Source organism: Apodemus sylvaticus, chromosome 6 (assembly GCF_947179515.1).
Source record: "Apodemus sylvaticus chromosome 6, mApoSyl1.1, whole genome shotgun sequence".
Taxonomy (NCBI): Eukaryota; Metazoa; Chordata; class Mammalia; order Rodentia; family Muridae; genus Apodemus; species Apodemus sylvaticus.
Genome location: NC_067477.1, coordinates 47222068 through 47245747, shown reverse-complemented (window position 1 = coordinate 47245747; position 23680 = coordinate 47222068). Strand labels below are relative to the sequence as shown.

At 41.0% G+C, this 23680-nt stretch overlaps 1 protein-coding gene across 1 annotated transcript in view; it reads right to left on the bottom strand.

Moving 5' to 3' along the window:
* Kcnh5 (potassium voltage-gated channel subfamily H member 5) overlaps positions 1-22764 on the bottom strand; it is a 300264-nt gene extending 277500 nt beyond the window's left edge. Inside the window, exons 1-2 of the mRNA XM_052186786.1 lie at positions 22692-22764; positions 232-355 (exon numbers count right to left, since the gene is read on the bottom strand). Of these exons, the coding sequence (XP_052042746.1) occupies positions 232-355; positions 22692-22764 (197 nt within the window). The remainder of the gene's footprint in view (positions 1-231; positions 356-22691) is intronic.
* Positions 22765-23680: the final 916 nt, after the last annotated feature.

The following is a 23680-nucleotide window of genomic DNA, read 5'->3' as shown; positions in this document are numbered from 1 at the left end:
ACCAAAAATGTTTAATGAGTGAATTAATTCACATATGAGCAAAAGTCCTCCTTTGCAAAAATTATCAGAAACAGCTCCTAAAATTCATATTTGCTATTCACAATTAAATCTTTTTTACTTCTTTTCTGTAATTTTCATCCTGTCATGAGTATAAGTAAACACAAAACTCTCACCACTCTCAGAATTATGTTCACATTTGGAAAAGATTTCAAAATAGTTTGACCTACTTACCTGCAAGTGCTGCTTTTCTGCATGACGTCAGCTCGATGATATCCAGAGAGTTTACAAAAACCGTCATTACTATAAACTACAGGCCAGTCCACAATTTGGGCGTTTCCCAGTAAGAAACTTGATTCTAAAGAAGAAAGAGGGAATTACTTAGCTTTACTGAACAACCTTGGTCTTTCTTTTTTTTTTTTTCCTTCTATCAAGAAAATAATTTTATTTTTATCTTTTGTTTAATGATATTTTATTTTCTATATTCTTTGTTTACATTCCAAATGATTTTCCTTTTCCCAGTTCCCCCCTTCCCATAAGTCCCATAAGCCCTCTTATTTACACAGTGGAATACTACTCAGCAATTAAAAACAATGAATTTAATGAAATTCTTAGACAAATGGTTGAAACTGGAAAATATCATCCTAAGTGAGGCAACCCAATCACAAAAGAACACACATGGAATGCAATCACTGATAAGTGGATATCAGCCCAGAAGCTCTGAATACCCAAGACACAACTCACATATCAAATCATTCCCAAGAAGAAGGAAGGAGAGGGCCCTGGTCCTGGGAAGGCTTGATGCAGCAATGTAGGGGAATACCAGGACAGAGAAGTGGGAGGGGGTTGATTGGGAACCTTTGTCTTTCAAGTGATCAAAAAAGGAAATTTTATAAGAGGGGCAGATGCAAAATTCCCACTGAATCCAATGTATGGCGCCTCTTTGCAGTCAAGTGTCTAATGGAGGAAGAGCGTGGTTAGTGGTCAGGAGTAATGCTGACCAAACATGGCCTCATTTATTAGATAAGCTGAAGTCTCTTCTCACCAACTTAGGAATACTGATGTTCTAACAGAGGCAAACTGAGTATGCTCCTCCAAAAAATGATATGAATACAAATAAGATTTGATGGGACAAATTCTTTGTTCATTATATTACTTGATCTTGAAAAATCTAATCTAAAAAAGCATTAAAGAGTTCTCTTTGGAAATAAAAATCATTCCAAATCTATCAAATATCAAAAAGTATCAAAATCTATCACTTCTACATGGGACATAGAACCTAGCAAATACATGTACTTTATATTGCCGCTCTATTTTACACAGAAAAAAAATAGGTTTGTTTTGGATGTAAAATTAGTTCAAAAAGTATATTTGGGTATATTAACTGTAGTTAAAAAAAAACAACAGTTTTAGGCTGTGACTTTAATAATGTTGCTGGTCTCGTGATAATAAAGTGAAATTGAATTCAAGTAATAAATAAATGAAAATTATTTTAAATAAACTGTAAAAGAACTTTAAAAGTAAAAAGAATAGTATACTTTTAAATATAGTATAAAACAATCTTTGGGGTCCTTTTTAGGTAGAATCTAAAAATAGAAATGAAGTTTTAAGCAGCAGGTTTGAAATCCTGACTTAGAATTGGTTCTCCCAAAAACAACAATGCGATTCAACTGAGTGACAGTTGCTGTATAAAAGGTGGACCTCTGAGTCAGATATCAAAGTGGAATAAAAGTTAAAAGAACATACTCCGCATTCTTCTTATCAAGTTTGCGTATTAAGAACATCTGTAAAGCAACGATCAAAACGATCTAGAGAATAGATACTAAATCAAGCCCAGGATGACGTAAGAGAAATGCCTTTTGGGAGCAATCATGACCAAAAATGGGTAGAAACTGAAGAAAGATAAATCCTTCAGAAAATAAGTGCTTTTTTAACCATCCACCCCGAGAAGATTCCCAGTATGGACAGTTGATGGGTCCAAGTCATATAAGGCTAAGGGGTCGAATATCACAGATCTCATAACCAAAGTGAAAGTCATAACTTTAAAAAAAAGACAGAATAACAAATACAAGAGGGAATTTAGCAGTTTTGAGAAGACAAAAGTTTATCATATAAAACTCATAGTAATCAACATAAAAGAAAGTCTTGATAAATTGGGCACATCCAAGATGCAAAACAACCCCTCATCCAAAAACACTGTTGAAAAAAATACAATGGAAACCTACAGTCTGGGAGAAAATACTCATAATATGGATACCTGAAGTCAACCCAGAATATACAGACAATTCCTGCAAAACACTAGATTTAATCTGAATGGATGTCTCAAGGTGACAATAGCATATGGTCCCACTCACAAGACATGAAGACAGTACAAACTAACAGCAGGCTAATACTAGCATCACTGGCAAGAAAATGGGACCAGTGGACTTAGGTATGAATATAAGATGTTATAAAAATACAAAAAGTTATGAGCAGTTTCGAGCATGATTCCTTATAAAGTTAAATACACATCTATAACCCAAAAAGTCCATCTTACTTTTTCCCGCAAGTGCAATGAAAACTCACATGAACAAAAGGCCCATCTAAAAGAAGGAAAGAAAACCATTCGTATCAGATTCACTCATGTTCTAGGGTTTCCAAACCCTGGAAACAATGTTAATCAAGAGAACAGATTTTTAAATGGTGTCAAATTCATACAAGGAGCACTGCTTCAATCTATAATGGAACAAGCTTCCAGTATGTACCCAAAACAATGATTTCTGAAAGAAGTCAAGGGACTACAGGACAGAGAAAAAATAACTTTTGGGTAGCTGCCATGTCTGGCCTCAGTGGGAGAAGATGTGCCTAATCCAGCAGGTATTTGATGCACCAGGGTTGGGGGATACAGAGAGCATGCCCTCTCAGAGCCAAAGGGAAGGGAGGCAGGAACTCTTCGAGGGGGTGACTGGGAAGGGCAACGTTTGGAATAATTTATTATTATAAATAAATAATAACAATAATTAACAATAACAACAACAACTTTCTGGGAGATGTAAGTGCTTCCTATCTTGAGATGCACGTGTGTACACTTGTCCAGACTCTTCACACTGTACATTAAGGAACACTTAACTGCACATAAGCTTAGAAACCACAAAAGGATAATAGAGACTCCTCTCCCTTCAGTGCATGTTTTTTTAAACACTGACATTTGAGTTAAGTCTTCATTATGAGAATAGTTAACAGTATCCCTCTGGAGAACGCAGTCAGCATGATGAGGAAGATTAGCTGCTTCCTGCAAAGATGAGTCAGAACGCATAAATTCCTCTTTAAACGCGTGGTGTTTTCATTTATACATGGCATCAATTATAATCATCAAGAGTGATTTTCTTTTCTCTCTTAGCCCAGGTTAGGCTGCCCTCTCTAATCTATCTAGTCACGCGTGGTGACTGAAAGCCAGGGTAGGCCATGTGGCTGCAATTCTTCCTGATTTTCAGTTTCCTATTCAAACCCACACCAACTAATCTTCTTGAAACCCCATGTCTCTTCGTGCAGCTCAGACAGCCCAGATGCTTACATCATCAGATCTGAACTACAACCCCAGACTTATAAGCACCCCTCCTTCTAACTAAGCATATTGACCCTTATTCCTAAAGTACACACTGTCAGATTGAGGTCAGTTTCTTTGTCAGTTCCAAAGTACGCTCACCGGCAACGCTCTCTTTACTCCTGTTTTTCCTGCATCCCTTTGCCTATCAAACAGTTAGGGAGACCCTCAACTCTGCTTCCTCTGTACCACAGTCACTGAGGACCACACACATGCCCCCACCCACACACGTCCTCTACTTGCACACAATATTCAAGTGACTGGACAAAACTTATTATGTATGTATAATGGAATAATCTGCATTCTTCAAAAATAAGGAACCCTGTCATGAGCTACCACATGGGTGAGCTTTAGGGACATCACATTAAGTTGAATAAGCTAAAGCCAAATGCTGTACTTGTTTTTGCATTTACATATAAAGTACAGAATTGAAATGCACAAAACAGAAAAAAAAAATGATGCTAAGTTACCAGTGGCTGAAGGTTAGGGAACTGGACGGATGTGGTCAATGGATACCAAACCAGTAAGCAATTGTAAGTTTGAGAGAATGACAGTTTCCACGGCAACTATAGTTACAGCAATATATTGTATATTTGAAAGTCACCAAGGGAGTAGATGTTATTCTCGATAACAACAAAAAGATATGTGGTACGATACATGTGCTAAGTAGCTCAATTTAGCTTCTTTACAATGCGCTCATATACATCAACTTTTTAAATTTGCCATACAATACATACAACTGATTGATTGAAAGAATTCCCAATGTCCTGGGAACAGTAATCCCATGTGCTTTTAAAAAAGAAAAAGGTTGAAACCCTAACATGCTTGCTTAGCTGAGCTTCTTTTCCTCCCAGAAACCGCTTAGAAAGCAGCCTTTTGTAAGTGGGAGCTCACGGGAGGAAATGCACACGAAGGTGTGTGCACATGAAGGCACAGCGCTCCCCACATTTCTTAAAAAACACTTGTTCCATGACACGCACTACTTTATAATCTGTTTCAGTCTTGAAGTGTGCTAAACTTCACTGAACAGACGGAAAGCCTGCCTTAAGCAACCCTCCAAAGGCTCTGCAGACCTCCCTACATCACGAAGAGTCTCATTCCAAATCACCTGGTAGGTTTAGAGCCAGAGCTCTGCTTGTTCCATTTTGGCTCTGACATATCCTCCTGCTGCTGGTCAACCACGTCCCCTGCTCCTCAGTGGGACCATCTTGAAGGCTACAGCTCAGCAGGGCAGCCATCACTACCTGCCAGGAGTTGATGTGCTTCATACACTCATCAGTATCTCCATGTGATAACAAAACAATCAACAAAAGCAGGACCCCCACTCTGTGATGCACCCCTTATATCCAGGAAGCATCCTTATTCCCATCTTCCTGATTCACCAGCCACGAGTCCTAACTCCTGGCGGAGCTATGTGTATAGTCAAACTCTTTCTGGGGGAAAGCCAGCTCTCTATTTTTGCTTTAGATGGAAAAGCAGATTGATTACAGTTGAAAGAGACAACAAAAGCAACCTGAAGGGAGGGCCTACTCCTCTGAGTGGTTTGGAGGCAGAGTTAGTTGTTCATGGATAAGAAAATGGAATTTCCAACCAAAAATGGATAACGGATGTTTTATATTATTTCAAATCCATTTTTAAAATATCTACTGAGTTACATAAATAACAGTGACTATGGAGAGTTAGATATTTCCCAGTTACACACTAGTGTTTGCTTGCACAGCCAATCAGAAGTAATAAATCAGAGAGAATTTTAAAGGCTGTCATAAGCTTTTAAAATAGTCTGGGAGATGTGCTTTCTGTTGGTCTTTGTGCTTCAAACTTGAGACTGGCCATTTAGACTATGAAAGTAAAGTAATTGGACTAAGCCATTTCCTGTCCCTCCTGCTGGGTCTTAATGATATGACGCTTGCCTTACTGAGGACAACTGTAAGAACTCTTACTCTCATTTCTGAATATTTTATAAAAAACATAATTGAACGAATTTGCCATATTGCTCATATAAGAAGTCATCCTCTAGTAAATGTTCGCAACAATCAAAGTCCTACCGATCATCCCATTTGCCACATCCAGATTGATTCTCAACATTACTGAGAGAGTAATACGAAAAACCTGGGGATTTCAATTAAAGTATCAGTTTCACATATACAAATTAGCAATCGTTATAAGCACCCCTCTGGGTAATTATGGAGACTGATAATGAGTACTATAAGCAAAATCTTCATAAACTATTAGAGCAAAACATCTTCACACAATATTATAACATACTGTTTGCAAAATTTTTTTCCAACTGTGCCATGTGCAGAGGCAGCTAGCAGTATGTTTAGGGGGTTGTGTGTGAGCACCCATGTGTGCAAACTCAGAACAACAACAACAACAATAACAACAAAAACACTTCTTCCTGTTGGACCTACAAACTGAAACCTGTACATTTATCTCAAGCAGAGGTAAATTACAAGCAAATAGGAAGTGAGAAATAAACACAGCTAAGTTAGACAGAAGTTGCTGAGCCCATTTTATAAATTTGCATATGCATTAGGCAAAACACTGTGTGTATACACCATGTTCATATTACTATCTCCCTGGAGTCATACATTTCTTGTTTTAACAAATGAGAAATGTGGCATTATTAATAAATATTAGAACAAGAGCAAATCTAATTAAAATTACTTCCCAGAAATTCTTGATTTCTTTCAGCTTTAAAACAGAATGAAGGAAATTTGATGGTAAAGGACTAGCTCACTGCAAAGGAAACAAGAATCTAGAAGGTGGGATTATCCTAGACTGTCTTCAGCATGATATGGCTAAGAAAATTTCTCAGAATTGACCAACCGCAGCGGAGGCAGCCGCAGCGGTCACCACCAATCTTGCTAGGGAGCCTAGCTCTAGCATGCCCTCACTTTAATAGCACACAAAGCCATGGATTCCAGAATGTTTGAACTTCCCTTGGTACCCAGATCTTCAAGACCTTTACAAATATGTTGCTTCCAGAAGGCTCAAATACACAAATATGGTCCTTGTGGTGCCTAAGAGTCACATATGATTGCCCACAAGGGGGCTGGGATTTGAGAAGCTACAATTCTGTTCATCAGCAGGTGCTTGGATAGATTTCTACAAAGGCTTGGGGCTTGAAAGTATAACCTAGCTGCATCTAAAGATAGATGTGAAACAAAGCATCTTGCCCTCAAGCATAGAAACTTAAAATCCAAATACTTGATTCAAAATGGTTTCTGAGGGTCACTAAAAATGTGAAAAACTTTGGAGAGAAAGAAGAGTAAAAATGTTCAGAAGTGCCGGGCGGTGGTGGCGCATGCCTGTAATCCCAGCACTCTGGGAGGCAGAGGCAGGCGGATTTCTGAGTTCGAGGCCAGCCTGGTCTACAGAGTGAGTTCCAGGACAGCCAGGGCTATACAGAGAAAGCCTGTCTCGAAAAAACCAAAAAAAAAAAAAAACCAAAAAAAAAAATGTTCAGAAGCTAAAAAAAAGTGGGCGAAAAAGCACAGGAAGTGTGCACAGGCATCATAGTTTCTGGTGCTTTGTTGCAAGATGAGTTAATAGCACTGGGTTTTTTTTTAATTTAGTTAAAGAGAAGAATTTTGATGCACTTATCCCAAAAAGAAGACACATATTTGATGTGATTGATTTGATCATCCTATAATGCATACATGCATCAAGACATCATCATACTGGCCACATGAATTCAAATGCATAATTTATCAGATAAAAGCAAATATGGAGAACTGTAAGTCTGTAGAGATGATGACCACAGTTTCTCAGTCTTGAGTCCATGCTGCGTCAAGGAGCTTCAAGTTAGGAGTTGTTCATTCTGGATCTCATGCCCTGGAGTTTCTGGTTTTAAGTAAGGAAAGGAACCTCCAAACATGGGTCTTTATTTTTAAATCTTCTCAAGTAGTTCCAATGTGTAGCCAGGATGGAACTACACTCATCCAGTGTAGTAATTCCTCAATGCAATTGAATTAATTGCATTGAATGCAATTGTAGTAATTCCTGGCAACTGCCATAGAATCTTGATACAAGTGTCAAAAAAAGTAGGGATTGCTAGATTCTAATGTAGATGCACTAAACTGACCCCTCAAGGTAGAATGCAAAAAAAAAAAAAAAAACCCACATAAAAAACACACAAAAAAAGAAAACAGCTCAGGAGATAAGTCTCCCACTCAACAAAGTCTGGGACACTTTGACCTGAGCCCTTAACTCTCACAAGACTGCACCAGAATTACCTGGGAGAAGTAGTACAGCATCTGGGACGCACCCTAGAGCTGTGGTTTGAAAAGAACCTAGGATGATTCCTAAGAGTAATACTGTGTATGTCTTGCACACTTTCTCCTTTCTTTTCTCCAGATGGCAAAGCAGGCCAGGAAAGTTATAGGGCTCGGCTGGTGAACACAGGCCAAGGGAATCTGGTACCAGGAAAGGACAGCAGTGGGCATCGCTGGCTGTGACTCTCTGTTCTATTCCTGTTTCTCAACTGCATAGAGCTCTTGCTTTGTTTGGCTTCATTTTAGCATAAAGAAGCATGTCTTCACAAAATGACTTCTTCGGGAGATAGGAAGATAACTACACTTGAGTTCACACTCCCACACATTAATCCCATCTATGAAGGAGATCACAAATCCAAGCTGACAGAAAGAGGAGAGGTCATAAGCTGTCAGGAAAATGCCATAAAGTTACCTTGGGCAATTTCTTTCCTTTCTACAGAGTAGACATTTTAGCTCTTAGCATTAACAAAAAAAAAAAAAAAAGCTATCATAGAAAAGGGGAAATCATTTGAAATGTAAATAAATTATATCGAATAAAAAAATTTTAAAAAAAGCTATCATTATGGGAAGCACTGGAGTGATGAGTAGGCTCGTTTTCTTGACTTCTCTGATGATGAAGTGTATCTCTGTCTGTGCATTGAATTTTAGCTGGGGAAATGGCTCTGTGGATAAAGGGCATGCCAAACAAATGTAAGAATCTGAATTCAGAACCCAAAATCACATAAAGCCACATGCTATAGCAGACATCTGTAATCCCAGTGGTGTTTTAGTGATTTGATAGAAATCACTAAACAAGAGAATTTGCAGAGGTTCATGGGCCAGTTAGCCTGCTGTACTAAACAGTAAACGTGAAATTCTGTGTCAAAACTAGGCGGTAGGTGATGAATGAAGCTGAGATTGTCATTTTACTCTCTCTCTCTCTCTCTCTCTCTCTCTCTCTCTCACACACACACACACACACACACACACACACACACACACACACGCACACACACGCACACACTATACATATGTACATATACACACAAATATGCATATAAACATATACACATATGCACACATACACAATTTTTAAGTGCTAAGTATCTTAAATATACACAATGTTTTCAAGAGATTCAGTGTAAAATAATGATGATAAAATGTCTTTGGTGGGGGTTAAACTACTGGGCTTTCTCCCTCTTGACATTTTTAAGCAAATTATCTTTGAGAGAAGTGTTTCAGAGTATTACCAACAATTGTCAAATATTTTCAGAAGTGATAAGACAACCAGATGAAGTCTAGGATATTGAGAGAGAAAGAAAGGCATGGAACAAAGGTGAGAAAGGACTTTACGAGAAGAAAGTACTTTCACTGTTGTGCAAGTTTTCTAAGGTCTATAGCAGCCAGTGAGGAAGGCCAACAAGGTATGTCTCTAAATATATTCATTCAGTCCTAGCTGAGGGGCATGCCTCCTAGGAAACTGTGCAGTAATTCTAAAATGAGACTTGGGGGCTAGGGAGGCAGCTTACTCAGTAAAGGACTTGCAGTACAAGGATAACCACCTGACTTAGATCCCACATTAAAAAGGCAGGAGCAGGAGTGCACGCTCTGGATCCCTATTCAAAGCCAGGAGCAGGGGTGGGAGCAGGAATAAACATAGGTAGAGAGGTGGGACATAGAGGACAGAAGGCTGTAGGTGGAAAGGTGAAGGGTGACACTTCCAGTTTCCCCATCTCAAAGAAAAGTTCCCTTCTTCCCTCTACACACAGACATGGAGCCAAATTCCTAGCGTCACCCCCTTACCTGCTGCCTAGGGACAACAACATTATTCAACCAGAATTGTTCTAGCAATGACATATATTGGAAGCATCTCATCCTCTGTGTCCCCTGCTACTCTCCCAGGCCATACCACCATCCTGTCTTGCTTGGGCCATTGCAGTGATCATGTATCTGTCCCTTCACAGCCTTTGAATACACACCCCAGTGCTCAGATCTGCCCAGGGCTCTTTACATAGCTTCCAACTGCTCTTTCTCCTCGTGTTGCTCACAGTCATCTGACTGTAGCGTCACAAATGTACTCATGCATTCCTGTTTTCTCTCCTTGGGGCTGTTTGTATGTTTTCTCTTTGCCTACAGTAAGCTTCTTCACTTTAATAGGGTTTCCTTAGTCAGGGCTCCCAAAATTGCCTTCCAATCAAAACTAGTCCCTGTTACTTAGGACCTCTGCATTCTCTCCTTTTCCTTCAAAACACCAGCCACTGTTTCTAGTTAGATGTTCTTTGTGTGTTTGCTGCACAGCTGTCCCCAACTTTCAGTCCCTGAGATCCATGAGGTCAAGGGACATATTAGCGCATACATCACAATATAGCCCATCAATCTTTGCTGGGAGAATCAAATGAGCATTTCTATTCCTATTGAGACAATCACAAAGTGATTACAATTACAATTTCTGTGTTTCTTTGATGGTGTGAAGTTCATTATTCTCCACCTAGCCAATGTGGATCAGAAGGCAGGAGTTATTTCAACATTTAGTCCTGAAATCCACTGCTGGAAAGAATAGAACTGTTACAGAGAATATTTTTTCCTCCACCACTTTTTCCTCCTACAATTACAAGGTAATGTTTAGATTTATCTAGAAAGTATATGAGGACTCAACTAGGCCTTTTTCTTTTAAAATCTATATTATCAACAATAACTAATAATGATAATAGGTAAACTAAAGCAAATTTCCCACACTTTGAATAGCATTTGAAAACTTGTGAACCTGAATCAGGGAGCCAATGTTACTTTTCTGAGCTTGTCTTCTGGGTGAGTGATATTTATAGACATATTTAAGTTTCATATGGCAGTAACAGAAAAGTCCCTGAAGCATACATAGCACATTTTATTTGGGTTAAACAAAATCTTGATACATATGGCTTATAAAAGGCATAAATAATTTATGTGTAATGTCCCCATCTACAGTGTTGATTTCTGGTACATGCATTTCCCATTTCTACAAAAGTCTGGTCTCTGTTACATCCTTACAAGATACATCTTTCCCTACAATTCTATAACAATACAGCCAGTGTACAGACACATACAGTTTATATGTTCGAAACCGAAACTAATTATTATCTAATAATATTGGCAACATTAACCAGACCATCACTGTGGGAGGTAGAAATATGCAAAAAATCTGTTAATTTATTCAAACATGTTCAGCTGTCATCAAAGATAAAAATATGCCTCCACGTTTCATCTCCTTCAAGATCAAAGGTGCATTTTCAGGTTTCTGTGTTTCTTTGATGGTGTGAAGTTCATTATTCTCCACCTAGCCAATGTGGATCAGAAGGCAGGAGTTATTTCAACATTTAGTCCTGAAATCCACTGCTGGAAAGAATAGAACTGTTACAGAGAATATTTTTTCCTCCACCAAAAAAAAAAAAAGTTCACCAGTTAAATTGGTACTTGTGCGTGTTATATGTATGTGTGTGCAGGTGTGCACCCACATGATGCACATTGAAGCCAGAAATCAGTATCATGTGCCTTCTTCCATCTCTCTCCATCTTCTGTTGTTGAGATAGGGTCTCTCATTAAAGCTGCTTGCTGTTTGTCTAGACTGGTTTAGCCATCAACCTCACCAGGATCTGCTGGTCTCCAAGAACTAGAATCACAGATACACAGCCATGCTCACTTCTCTCTGGGTGCTGGAGACCCAACCTCAGGTCCTTATTCCTGTAGACCAAGCACTTTACTCAGTGGTCCATGCCCCCCTTCCAATTCCACTTTTAATAGGATTGTTTTGCTCATGAGATCTATTTCTAAGAACTACACTGCTCAGAATCATTAGCGCAAAACACAGCTGCCAAGATTGTCTGCTGATCCATTGACTCACAAAACAGGAAACATTCACCTTGAGGTGGTTCATCACAACTTGTTACTGAATCCTATCCCAATGAAATGTCTTAAAATACTTAAAGCTTTAGAAATCCACTCATTATATAATCTTGGGGAATAGGAGCAAAACCAGTCCAGATGTGTTTGCCAGGAGAGAATGTGTTACTTATTTAATACTCAGGCTTCATTTTGACACTTACAAAATATACATTTTTTTACAAAAGTCTGTTTTGAAGGGATTATATATTTTCTTCAAAGTTAACCTTTTAAAACAATCAAACAGCAACAGCAATAAAACTAATGAAGAACTTCAACTAAAAGCAAACTCACTTGCACACATGATTAAAAGAAGAGAAAAAAGGAAGGAAGGAAGGAAGGAAAGAAGGAAGGAAGGAAGGAAAGAATGAAGGAAGGAAGGAAGGAAGAAAGGAAGGAAGGAAGGAAGGAAGGAAGGAAGGAAGGAAGGAAGGAAGGAAGGAAGAAAGGAAGGAAGGAAGGAAAGAAGGAAGGAAGGAAGGAAAAATGGAGGGAGGGAAGGAAGGAAGAAGGTATCTTAGTTTGGCTCTATGCTGTGATAAATACCAGCATCAAAAGTAACTCAGGAAGGAAAGGGTTTACTTCAGCTTACATCTTACAGTCCATCCTGAAAGGAAATCAGAGCGGGAACTCAAGGCAGGAACCTGAATACAGGAGCTGATGAAGAGATTACAGAGGAGCGCTGCTCACCGCCTTGCTCTCCAGACTCACATTCAGCTTCCTTTCTTCCTTCAATCATTAATCAAGAGAATGTCCTGACAGATGTGCTTGTAGGCCAATGTGATGGAGGCATCTTAAGTTCCTTCTTTTCAGATGAAAAGTTGTTGTTTTATTTTGTTTGTTTCAGCTTCCTCTATTTTTCATTCTATGTTCTATCCAACAGGAGCTAATTTAGTGGTTCTAAACCTGTGGGTTGTGACCCCTTTGGAGGTTGAATGACCCTCTCACAGGGGTTACCTAAGACCATCTGCACATGAGATATATTTTAAAATGTGTGTTGGTGTTTTGCATGCATGTATGTTTGTGTGAATGTGCCAAATCCTCTGGAGCTACAGTTGCAGACAATTGTAAGCTGCCATGTGGGTGCTGGAAACTGGACTTGGGTCCTCTGAAAGAGCGGCCACTGCTGAGCCATCTCTCTAGTCCTGCGTATCAGCTATTTATATTATGGTTTATAGCAGTAACAAAATTACAGTTATGAAGTAGCAACAAAAATAATTTTCTGGTTGGGGGGGGGGGGGTCACCACAACATGAGGAACTGTACTAAAGGGTTGCAGCATTAGGAAGGTTGAGAACCAGTGAGCTTGCTGTCTAAGGTAAAGACTCTTATCTACAAGTTCAACTCATTTTCCTCCCTGGGACATTTCACAGGGCTTGTTACAGAGAGATGGGAGCTCCTGGTGTGTGTTCTGTCTTCACAGAGCTTGTCCAGGTACTGGGGCAATCCAAGCTGACACTTCCTTTACTCCTAGTAATATGTTGTTGTTTGGAAGTTGCAAGGTGGTGTTCCAGCATCTTGTTTGTTCATCTGTCTGTTGGGGTTTGTCTCCACATTAGGAAACTCTTCATCAATTGAGACCAGTGCTTTAAAGCTCAGTTAATGGCTTTAGAGGCTTCCAATTATTTAATATTTTGCCCTCATTGGGTCACAAAAGGGTAGAAAAATCTCCCATATCTTACTTTATCCAATATATATATGAAAAGCAAGACTGTATTAAGCCCTGCCTCTGAGGCACAATGTAATATCTGGGATCTGTGTTCCACCCATCCCCCATCTCCTCAGCAGCCCTTCCAGGCCCAAGTTAAAACTCTGAAAAGCTTTGATGCAGCGGTAAGAAGCGGGACCAGGGAATGATGGAGAGATGGGGACAGGGAAGAAAGCTGGAAACCTTGGAAATACCCAGCAGAGTTTCATAAAACTATCAGCTACCCTGAAGACTGCTCTTTCAGCTGAGATGGGTTGTTTTGGGTACGGATGAGAGAGTCTCCCTAATTCAATCCTCGCTCCTGGAGGCCTTGTTTCTGAGCTCGGCTAAGGAAGCAGTCTTCTTTGAGTATTTTATTCCTATACGTTGAGCACATAGGAAGTTAGCTGTGGTCTCATTGAGCACATAGGAAATTAGCTGTGTTCTGAGTCTGCTTACTGAGGCCCCTAAGTTCAAGCACTGTGTACACAGCATCTTTAGATACAATAAAAGAAATGGGTGGCAGAGTCCTTATCCCTTAGGCTTTATCATGTTCTGGGGGCGGGGCTTAAAACTAGCATTGTAAGGAGTGGGAAGGCAAATTCAAACCTAAGATTTCTAGACAGAAGAACAAAAGTGTGTAAGTGATTTTAGACTACTGTGATAAAATGCCACAGAAAATTGATGGATTTGGTGTGAAACATAAACAGACCCAAGTCTGGCCACAGTTTAGATGACATGTGAGAAGAAGAAGAAGAGAAACTCCGGATGCCACCACCCACACAAGACAAAGAAGACAGAGGCCAAACTCTGACTTCAGACAAGACTTCTCTGGAAAGTGGGATGGGGATGAGCAAAGGGGAGATGGAGAGAGGAACATAATCCACTAAGGACCAGGAAGGAGAAGAAAAGAAGACGGGATGGTAAAGGGGAGAGAGAAAAACATAAAGTCATGAAAGGAACAGAATCTGTGTGTGACGAGGATGGGATGAGGAGATACTGTCTGAAGTCTCACAAAACCATAACGATCCAAAGGAAAGCACTTTGATGAGAGGAATGCTCAGGAGCTGGGAATTCTCTGATGCAAAGAGATTTAGACAGAGACAGCAATGCAAAATTGAAGACATCAACCACAGCTGGGTGTCCAAAGATTTAAACAACTAATAACTGACACCGCCAATGCACGGTTTCGCAGGGGCTCGGTGCTGTCATTGCACTTGGCACACATTTAACCATCATCCTAACTATGTAAACCAGGTCCTGCTTGTTAGCTGTGAGGATACAAGGTGTAGGTAAGGCAATGACGTTATAACAACGTGCACATAAAGAGAGACATCACCATGACATTGTTCTACATCACATTCTAGCACATACATAGTAGATATTCAGTTAAGATTCTGCTGTGTTGTTGAATAATTTGCCACACTGCATGAAGGCTGAGCAGAGAGATAGTTACTATCTTCAAGGAACTTAGCCTCAGACTATCTAGTCTCTAGTGCAGAGCTCCACTATCCGTACAATGTTATAAGATATACAAAAATGAGTTCTTTGTATTTTGATTTATCCCTGAAATAAAAGGAAACACATAGACAGAAAGGACTGGGAGAAAGGATAGCTGTTCCCTACAATGCAAGTCAGTTGATCAATATTTAGTTACATTTGGCTATCAGCAACTGGCTTACTGGACTGTAAGCTTCTTTGACCATAGGAAATCTCTGTTAAACAGGCAAGGACTGATTACCAAAGTCAAAACTTATTTCCAAAGATCAATAAGTTCTAACTGCAAAGTTGTTGAAAATAATTTAATTAGAATATGAAAATTGATAAGTACTTTTTAAAATATAAATTAGTCCAGCATTTTAGCCCCTGGAGATTAAAATGAAAATGATAGAGAATGTTTTGTTTGCACATTAATTTGGACTAGGATGCAAGCATGCTTTCATGGGTACCACTGATGCGTCCCGTGCTATATGATTTCTGCTTCAGATATACACAGTGAATAAATAAACAGCTTCAGCTACATAAGCTTAGCCAGTTCCCTTCACAGACATAATCAGGACTGTTTGGAAGAATCAATTATGAACTTGGTTGCTTTAGGAACCAAAATCAAAATGCCTTTACTCAAGCAGCCTTTTCTGTGTACTGCATGGGGGGGGGGGGGGGGTTTCAGGGTGACCTGTGTCCTTGAAGAGTTACCATCGTGTCCCAATACTTCATGACCCTATATATACAGCATTCTAACTAGAAACTTCTAGGAGTCGGCTTCAAAGCTCAGATCACAAATAGCTTACTTCTGAAAGTTCATAGGACTTTTATTACATTTAATAGTGACATTTCTCTGATTGGACCAGAGCCCTTAAAAAGGACAAAAACATTTTTATTAAAAATTTCGAATTGCTTTTAAACCATTTGTTCACCTCTATGATATTTTGCCCATTATTTTTTTTTTTTAGTTTCTTTCCATATGAAAACTTAGTATATTATAAAGGCATTGTCTACACTTCAGAAAAATATATCACTACAAATGTTAGGTCTGAGTATGAATATGCAACCAAATGCTAAGGCAATGTCTAACATACTAGTTTATTATGATAATAATCATAGTAGCCTTAACTTGATCAAATACTTCTAGGTCTGGCCTCTTACGCCACTGGTAGTGCATGCTGGTCAACAGGAAAGTGAGCCTCTCAGAGTAATACATTTCTAATCATGCCTCTCGAACTTTAACAACCTGGGGAACTTTGAAGATAATTTGTTCTAGCTTTGAACTTTATTTTCAAATTTTGGGAAACATCAAAAGGCTAGAATTACACATAGGCTATGGAAATAACTATAAATCTGTACTTTCTCTTTCAATAAAAGTGCAGTTATGAACTGACTCTACCTCAAGTCTAATACAAGTTATACGAAAAAATCTGTTTAGGAAAAATTCTTCTAAAATAGTAAATATGTAGCCATCTCCCTAGGATTAAACCATTATACACATGGAACTTTTCTGAAAACTTTGTATTTCACATATATTGACATTATACCAAAAATGTGTGCTATAATTAAATTTTCATTTGAGAGTATAAACTCCCTATTAGTCTAAAGCACATCTTATGAATGTCACATTATAATTATTCATGGTTTGTGATTAGCCAATAGCACATGTTAGTGTTTATTATTTTATTGCTATCATATTTGTTTTGTCTTTAAACAATTGCCACCAATTTAAATAAACTTTTAATAATTAAAAGAAATAAGTACCTTGTCTCATTGAACTTTCTTGTTTGCCTTAGGTTTTATGTACTCCCTTTTATGCACAAACACTACATAGATTCCCCTCCTCCTCCATCATAATTGAGGGGTCCAGGAGAAGAGAGAGAAAAGATGCTGGCTAATCACTAATTGTGGCGGAACCTACAGTGACCTCTTGTGGTAAATTGTAAGCACAGGAGCTTGGGGCCACACAGCCTCTGCCTAGGCTCACTCTGGGGAGTGTGAACCACAGCTCCTTCAAGAAAGCATTGCAATGAAAGCTGACTGAATGTTAGAGCTTCAGACTGGAAATCCACTCAGTCCTTACCAATTACTACTGCCTTCTATTAAAAATATAATGGATTATTTTTTAGAAGAATGTCTGAAAGAGGGTTAAGTAAACAGATTTCTTATACATTCTACTTTGGAAATCCAGAAAAACATAGGCACTAGTAAAGGCAGAAGCATGCAGGGGAGCAGGAGCATGCAGGAGGAGCAGAAGCATGCAGGGCAGCAGGAGCATGCAGGGGAGCAGGAGCATGCAGGGGAGCGGAAGCACGCAGGGGAGCGGAAGCAAGCAGGGGGAGCAGGAGCAAGCAGGGGGAGCAGGAGTATGCAGGGGAGCAGGAGTATGCAGGGGAGCAGGAGCATGCAGGGGAGCCGGAGCATGCAGGGGAGCCGGAGCATGCAGGGGAGCAGGAGCATGCAGGGGAGGGAGCATACAGGGGAACAGGAGCAAGCAGGGGGAGCAGGAGCAAGCAGGGGGAACAGGAGCATGCAGGGGAGCAGGAGCATGCAGTGGAGCAGGAGCATGCAGGGGAGCAGTAGCATGCAGGGGGCAGGAGCATGCAGGGAAGCAGGAGCATGCAGGGGAGCAGGAGCATATGGGGGCAGGAGCATGCAGAGGGCAGGAGCATTTAGGGAAGCAGGAGCATGCAGAAGTAGGAGCATGCAGAGGGCAGGAGCATGCAGGGGGCAGGAGCATGCAGGGGAGCAGGAACATGCAGGAGGGCAGGAGCATGCAGAGGGCAGGAGCATGCAGAGGGCAGGAGCATGCAGGGGGCAGGAGCATGCAGGGGGCAGGAGCATGCAGGGGAGCAGGAGCATGCAGGGGAGCAAGAGCATGAGGGGGAGCAGGAACATGCAGGAGAGCAGGAACATGCAGAATGGCAGGGGCATGCAGGGGAGCAGAAGCATGCAAGAGAGCAGGAGCATGCAGGGGAGCAGCACTTAGCTAGCAGTGCACACGTTCATTATGTAATGTGGTGCAGGCTCAGAAGTGAGATGATGTTCTTGGTTATTCGTCAAAATAATTTAGGAAGTGGTCAGTATAATTTCAACCTCTTCGATATTTTAAACATTTAAGTGGTGCATTATAAGACTTGGGTAAACCAATGCTTCAAAACCAATATGTGGTTTTATCAATAATTCCTGAACAGTGTCTTAACTGGAACAGAAAGTCATTCAAGAAAACACACACACACACACACACATATATATGTGTGTGTGTGTGTGTGTGTGTGTGTGTGTGTGTGTGTGTGTGTGTGTATAATCTTTATAACATCACCAACAAAAAACATTTTTCTAACACTGTTCCTTTCAGGATGGGTCACGATTAAGTTTTTTTTTTTTTTCCTGTTTTGGCTGATACCAAATCACTGTTTCTTCTCCTGGGGTTTCTGTTAATACCTCCTTGTTTCTAAAAATCAGGTATAGCATGAAAACAATTTTTGGAATCATTTCACAAGGAAGAGGTGACAGAGTAAAGAAAGTGCCTGTGCAGCCTGCTGCCTCTAAAAAAAAAAATGGAAAATTGAAGCTACTGAGGACCTCTTAAAAGACACGTTGCTCCTAAAGCACTCTCTTCTGTTTTCTACTTTCCTTAGTCCTCCTCCAAAGAGAAAAATAACACTTCTAGATTTTCATAAAAGAGAGAATTCCTTAATTTTTAATAGTGCTTTAATATTAGTGGATAACCTCACATCAAAAATATTGATTTGAATTTATAATTTTTCAAAGTCAGCAATCTAATTTACCATCACCCAAACTAACCTAGCTAGATATCCATTAGTAACTCAGGAAGAACACACTGGTGAGATATGCTGCCCATGAGGATGGGAACACTGAGAGCTTTCATATTTTTTGTCTTTTGAAATTAGTATTCCATCTAAAAGTCTATCAGGTATTTATCGCTACCTATAATTTCACATCTCTTTACAACCTAGTTTTTACTAACCAACAGCTTGCATGAACACTGACCATATGAAGACGGTGGAGCCCCTGACGATGCCAAACACAGATATGGTCCATAACTACTCAGAAAGGGGCCTTCTACAATGGTGCTGTTCAGGTGTCATGAACTTGACCCCAGTTATCAAGTCCTCCCTTCTTCATAGCTTATTTTGATCTGAATAGCCAAATATACACTTAAACATCACTATAGTTGGCAATCTGATATTTCAGACCAACCAGTAAGACTATTTCTAAGGCAAAGCAATGATAATTGTTCAAGGATGTAGAAATGCCATTTTCTTTAATCTGAACATTCTACATTGTACCCAAGTACTGAAATGCTACACCACAGCCTATAAATATGTCAATCAAAATCAAAAATCTATTTTTAATGCTTACCTAAACATCCCTGTTGTCTTTATAATTTGACCTTTACGTATTCTTGCAAAAATAATATGCTCTCTGGGTTTACAAGTTAAGGATTATCATACTCCTTTTATCTGTTTTATCACATCTTTAATCTTAAAATTTAAGGGGAGAATTCCTTGCTTCTCCTATTTTGAGAGTTAGCCAAAAAAATGTATATGTATCTACCCTACACAATGGCTCACATTGCTTTATTTTATAGACATAGTCACAACTAACAACTTGAAATTGTGGCCTAAAGCACTCAACTAAATAAGGACAAGAACACAGAGAGTAAAACAGCAGCAGAGAGGCCACCATAGCCACTCAGAGCATGGATGGTGGCACTGTCCCCCGAGAAACTACAGATGAGGGCTTCGGAGTTTGATTATAAAATCCTGGGCTTCAAAAACTGTGAAGATATGACATTCCCCTGGCTCATCTGGTCTGCATTACCAAAAAGTTCTCTGGTAGATTCCTTGATGCCCAGGCTCTCAAGTCACAAGCTACCCATGGAAAAAAACAAATGTTTGGTTCTCTCTCTCTCTCTCTCTCTCTCTCTCTCTCTCTCTCTCTCTCTCTCTCTCGTGATCCCCCTCTCCCTCTCTCTCATGTGTATACCTGTGTCTTTGTGTGTACATATGTCTCAGTGTGACTGTGTGTGTGTGTGGTTTTGGTTTTCTCAACATCTCTGTCAGTCTGTGTGAATTATGAGTTTTTTTCGTCTCCCCTGTGTCCATCTCTATGTCTGGGTGGATGTCTGTCCACCTGTTTGTCTGTAGCCGTTCATGATATCTCTGCCTCTTTCTACACATAGGTTTATCTGACTCTATGCAAGATCTGATCTTTTCAAAAGAAAATGGTATTGTATGTGTGAGGAAGCTCACCAATATGAAATGCAGCCTCTGTTTCCTGGGTTCTTGAATCAACAGGGAAGGCTGCCTGCCTCCTGGCTTCCCCAACTACAGCTCTGCCAGCAATGCATTCCCAATGTTATTAAGTTGGTGAATGATTAAATCTTCAGTGTGACAAACCTGATCCATCTCTGAGAATCCTAGAGGGAATTTTATCTGTTAGTCTTAATTAAACAATCTCTTAGGATGAGTTTTTCAATTTCTCTGCCAAATCAGGTAGAAATGACAACTGGAAGGCCCTCCTCCCCCATAAATGGATAGACCAATCACAGACTGCAATTCTCAATTCAGGTCCTTGCTGAGGTGTTTCGGTCCTTACTACATATAGACGTGCATAATTCCCACGTCTCTAACACATTCCCAACAAAATCCCAAGGCTTTATGTCGGACAACTATTCAGAGTTGGCATAGACGATGAAAGGTGGGAACCCTAAGTGTCAAAGCAGGTAACTCTCACTCATACTTGCTGTTAACCAGGGAAAGAAGCACTAAATTAATGAAAGCATTCTAATCCCAGAGTATAAATAAGATAAAATATTCATATGTTGTGTGGCAGATATAAAGTGGAAAGGAGGGGAGGAGACAGATCTGAACCACATGATGTAAATCTTCATTTCAAGCCATAATTGACAGAAATGTAGTCTATGACCATCTCATCTCGGGTCCAACCTGAGAAAATTGTGACTGATATGCTACCATGATAAACGTCAATCCGGGACTTCGCATTGTCTCCCTCTTCACTTCAGAGGGTGGCAGGCAGTCTATGGGTCTGGTTTTCCAAGGTCTTCCTCAAAAAATCCTCTCAAAAACCAAACTACGAAGTAGAGTAACTCAAGAAGAGGAAAAATCACCATGAGCCTGTAAAATCACCGTGAGTCTGTAAAAAGCTGATTCCAGTAACCTTTAAATTCCACCCAGCAATTGATAGTCTTAACAGTAATGGTCCCTGTATTCCAGATCTGTATAAGATATTCATAAAAGAAGGCAATGGGTTAATACAGAAGTTTCACACCATTATGAACTTCTATTTTAATTTATATGTTATAAAAACTGAAAGCACATATGAACTTTGCATAGCTAAAAATATTACAGGGATTAAAATGACTGTGCAGTACTATAAGCTGTTTTTTTTTCTTTTAATCCAAATGTGTCAGTGCTCTAGACTTACACAGAATCACACACTGACTAACATGGAAGAAAGATTCACAAGGCTCCAAACCAAACTCCAAGGTGAACATATAAAGAAAACACCTTAGGTTATTCCAATTCCAAGGATGCACTTGCAAGCTTAGTTTTCAAAAAGATGCTAATCTAAGAACTGGTGTTGTCTGAGCTACGAGTCTGGGTCCAGTCATTTGCTATCTTCTGTGTGTGTCCCTCTAACCCACAGCCACATATCTTAGCCACACATCCATACACGTGGCCCACACTCTGTCTGCTGTGTAAGGCTCCCAAATACATTTGGTTCCCGTGAGTGATTGACAGAACAAGGCATCACAGAAGCTCACAGGACCTTCCCAATGTTTTTTGACTCAAATCCATGTGCAGAATTATCTTTTTCATGGTTCTCCAGAAAGGGGTTCCGAACAGAAACCCTTAAATGATAGTCTACACAGTTTGCTTGTGGGTTGAAAAATTATGTAAAAGAATTTTTAAGAAAACTATTAAAAGATGAATAAACCCAGTAGATCAAATTTTTATAATTTGACCACGCATAAATGGATGGTATTTTAAAGACACTTCAGAAGCAGGGCACCTTCATGTGCAAAAGCAAGGAAGAGTGGTATTGTTCAAATCTTTTTCCCAAGTACATTGAAAACACAGAAACTATGGCTTTGTTTCTACCCTTCTCCTGATCAAGTGCAATAGGCAAGATGTAACCTATAAACCAACACACAATGAAGAAAGCACATAAAACGTGAAACTTTAAACACAGATTTGATCCGAGTAACTGCCTTCCCATTTTCCAAGCACTGTCTATTTAGGGTTCAATTTCGACCTCTTGCCCTAAGGCTAGGTATTTGCAGATGTGCACAGTGGGTCCAACAGTCATCCTAGTGACTTAAATTGGATGAAGTGGCCACTTTCCCAGTCATTCCCAACTTAAAAGGAACGCTTCCTTCCAAAACTGGCTCTAAGAATTTGGTCAGCGTTTGCAGTCTGTTTGGAGAGCGATGGGACAAGGAAAGATTCATCATCAAAGTAAAATTCAAACCTATTCTGATGGACCTCCGCTCTGCCCACCCCTCTTTTCTAGCTCCTACTCAAAGGTCTGGACAGGTGGGAGGAAACAGATGCAACTTATATTCCTCCACACCTCCTTCCTGGCCCCCACCCACCCTTAGCCACCAGGTACCACTGCCTACACCCCCTCCCCCCTTAGGAGAGGGATGGGATGGGCAGGACGGGGGCTCTGTGGGCAGGATGAAGGTGGGGGGTGTTCTGAACTGCAACTCTCCTTACCACTGGAGCGCCTGACGATGTTCTCCAAAAATGTGTTCTGCGGAGCCACCAGCCCTCTCTTGCCCCCCGGCATCCTGGGTCTGGAAAGCAGCGGCCAGGATCCGCGGCGGGGGAGGGGGGGAAGCAGGAAGAAAAGGTGGAAGAAGAAGAGGAAAAGGTAGTGGAGATGGAGCCGAAAGAAAAGGGGGCGCGGCGGCGGCGGCGGGGTCCCCTGAGTGTGTCTCCAGCCCGACCCGGATGAGCAGCTCTGGGAAGGAGGACCAAGCAGTTCATGGTAGTAGCGCTCCCCCGGCCGCCGCTGCCCAGACTGTGGCGGTGCCGCACACGGGGCTGGGGAACTGCAGGCTCCGCCGGGCACAGTGCGCCTGCGCCGCCCCCGCTGTCGCTGTCCCGCCGGTGCTGATGCTGAGGCTGCTGCTGAAGATGCTGCCGAGGAGGCAGGAGCCCGGACGCGGGCTCAGCATTTCTCCCTCTGCCCCGCGCCCGGGCTCTGGGAGAGAGTGAGGAGCAACTCGACTTCCCTCTCCCCGCCCCTAGCCCAGGCTAAGAGCCCATTCCTTAGCTCTCTGCTCCCTCGGTCTCCTAGCCCACCCTTCTCAAGCAGCTGCTTCACAGCTGCCCAGGGCAGCCAAACTTCTGGCCAGGCTTTGCGAGCGCCTAGCGGCTGCTCCCTTCACCACGAAAATCCAGACAAGTGCTCGCTGCCTGGTGCGGGCTGTTGTTCGCAGAGGCAGGCACCAGCGAGAGCAATGACAGTCTCGGGGGAGAGAGGGTCACATCTCAGCTTCTCCCACTGCCGCCGTCGCAAACCCCAGCAGCTCCGGCGGATGCGAGTCCTGGGGCCGAGGTGCAAGAGGGCTCCTGCTCTGGCTCAGGCTGTGCGCGGAGTAGGAAGTGACTGGGTGGCGCTCAGGGACACGGAGCAGCCACCTGACGCTGCTACTGCCCCCCTCCGGGCTCTGCTGCCTGAAGTCTCAACACGGGAGCTC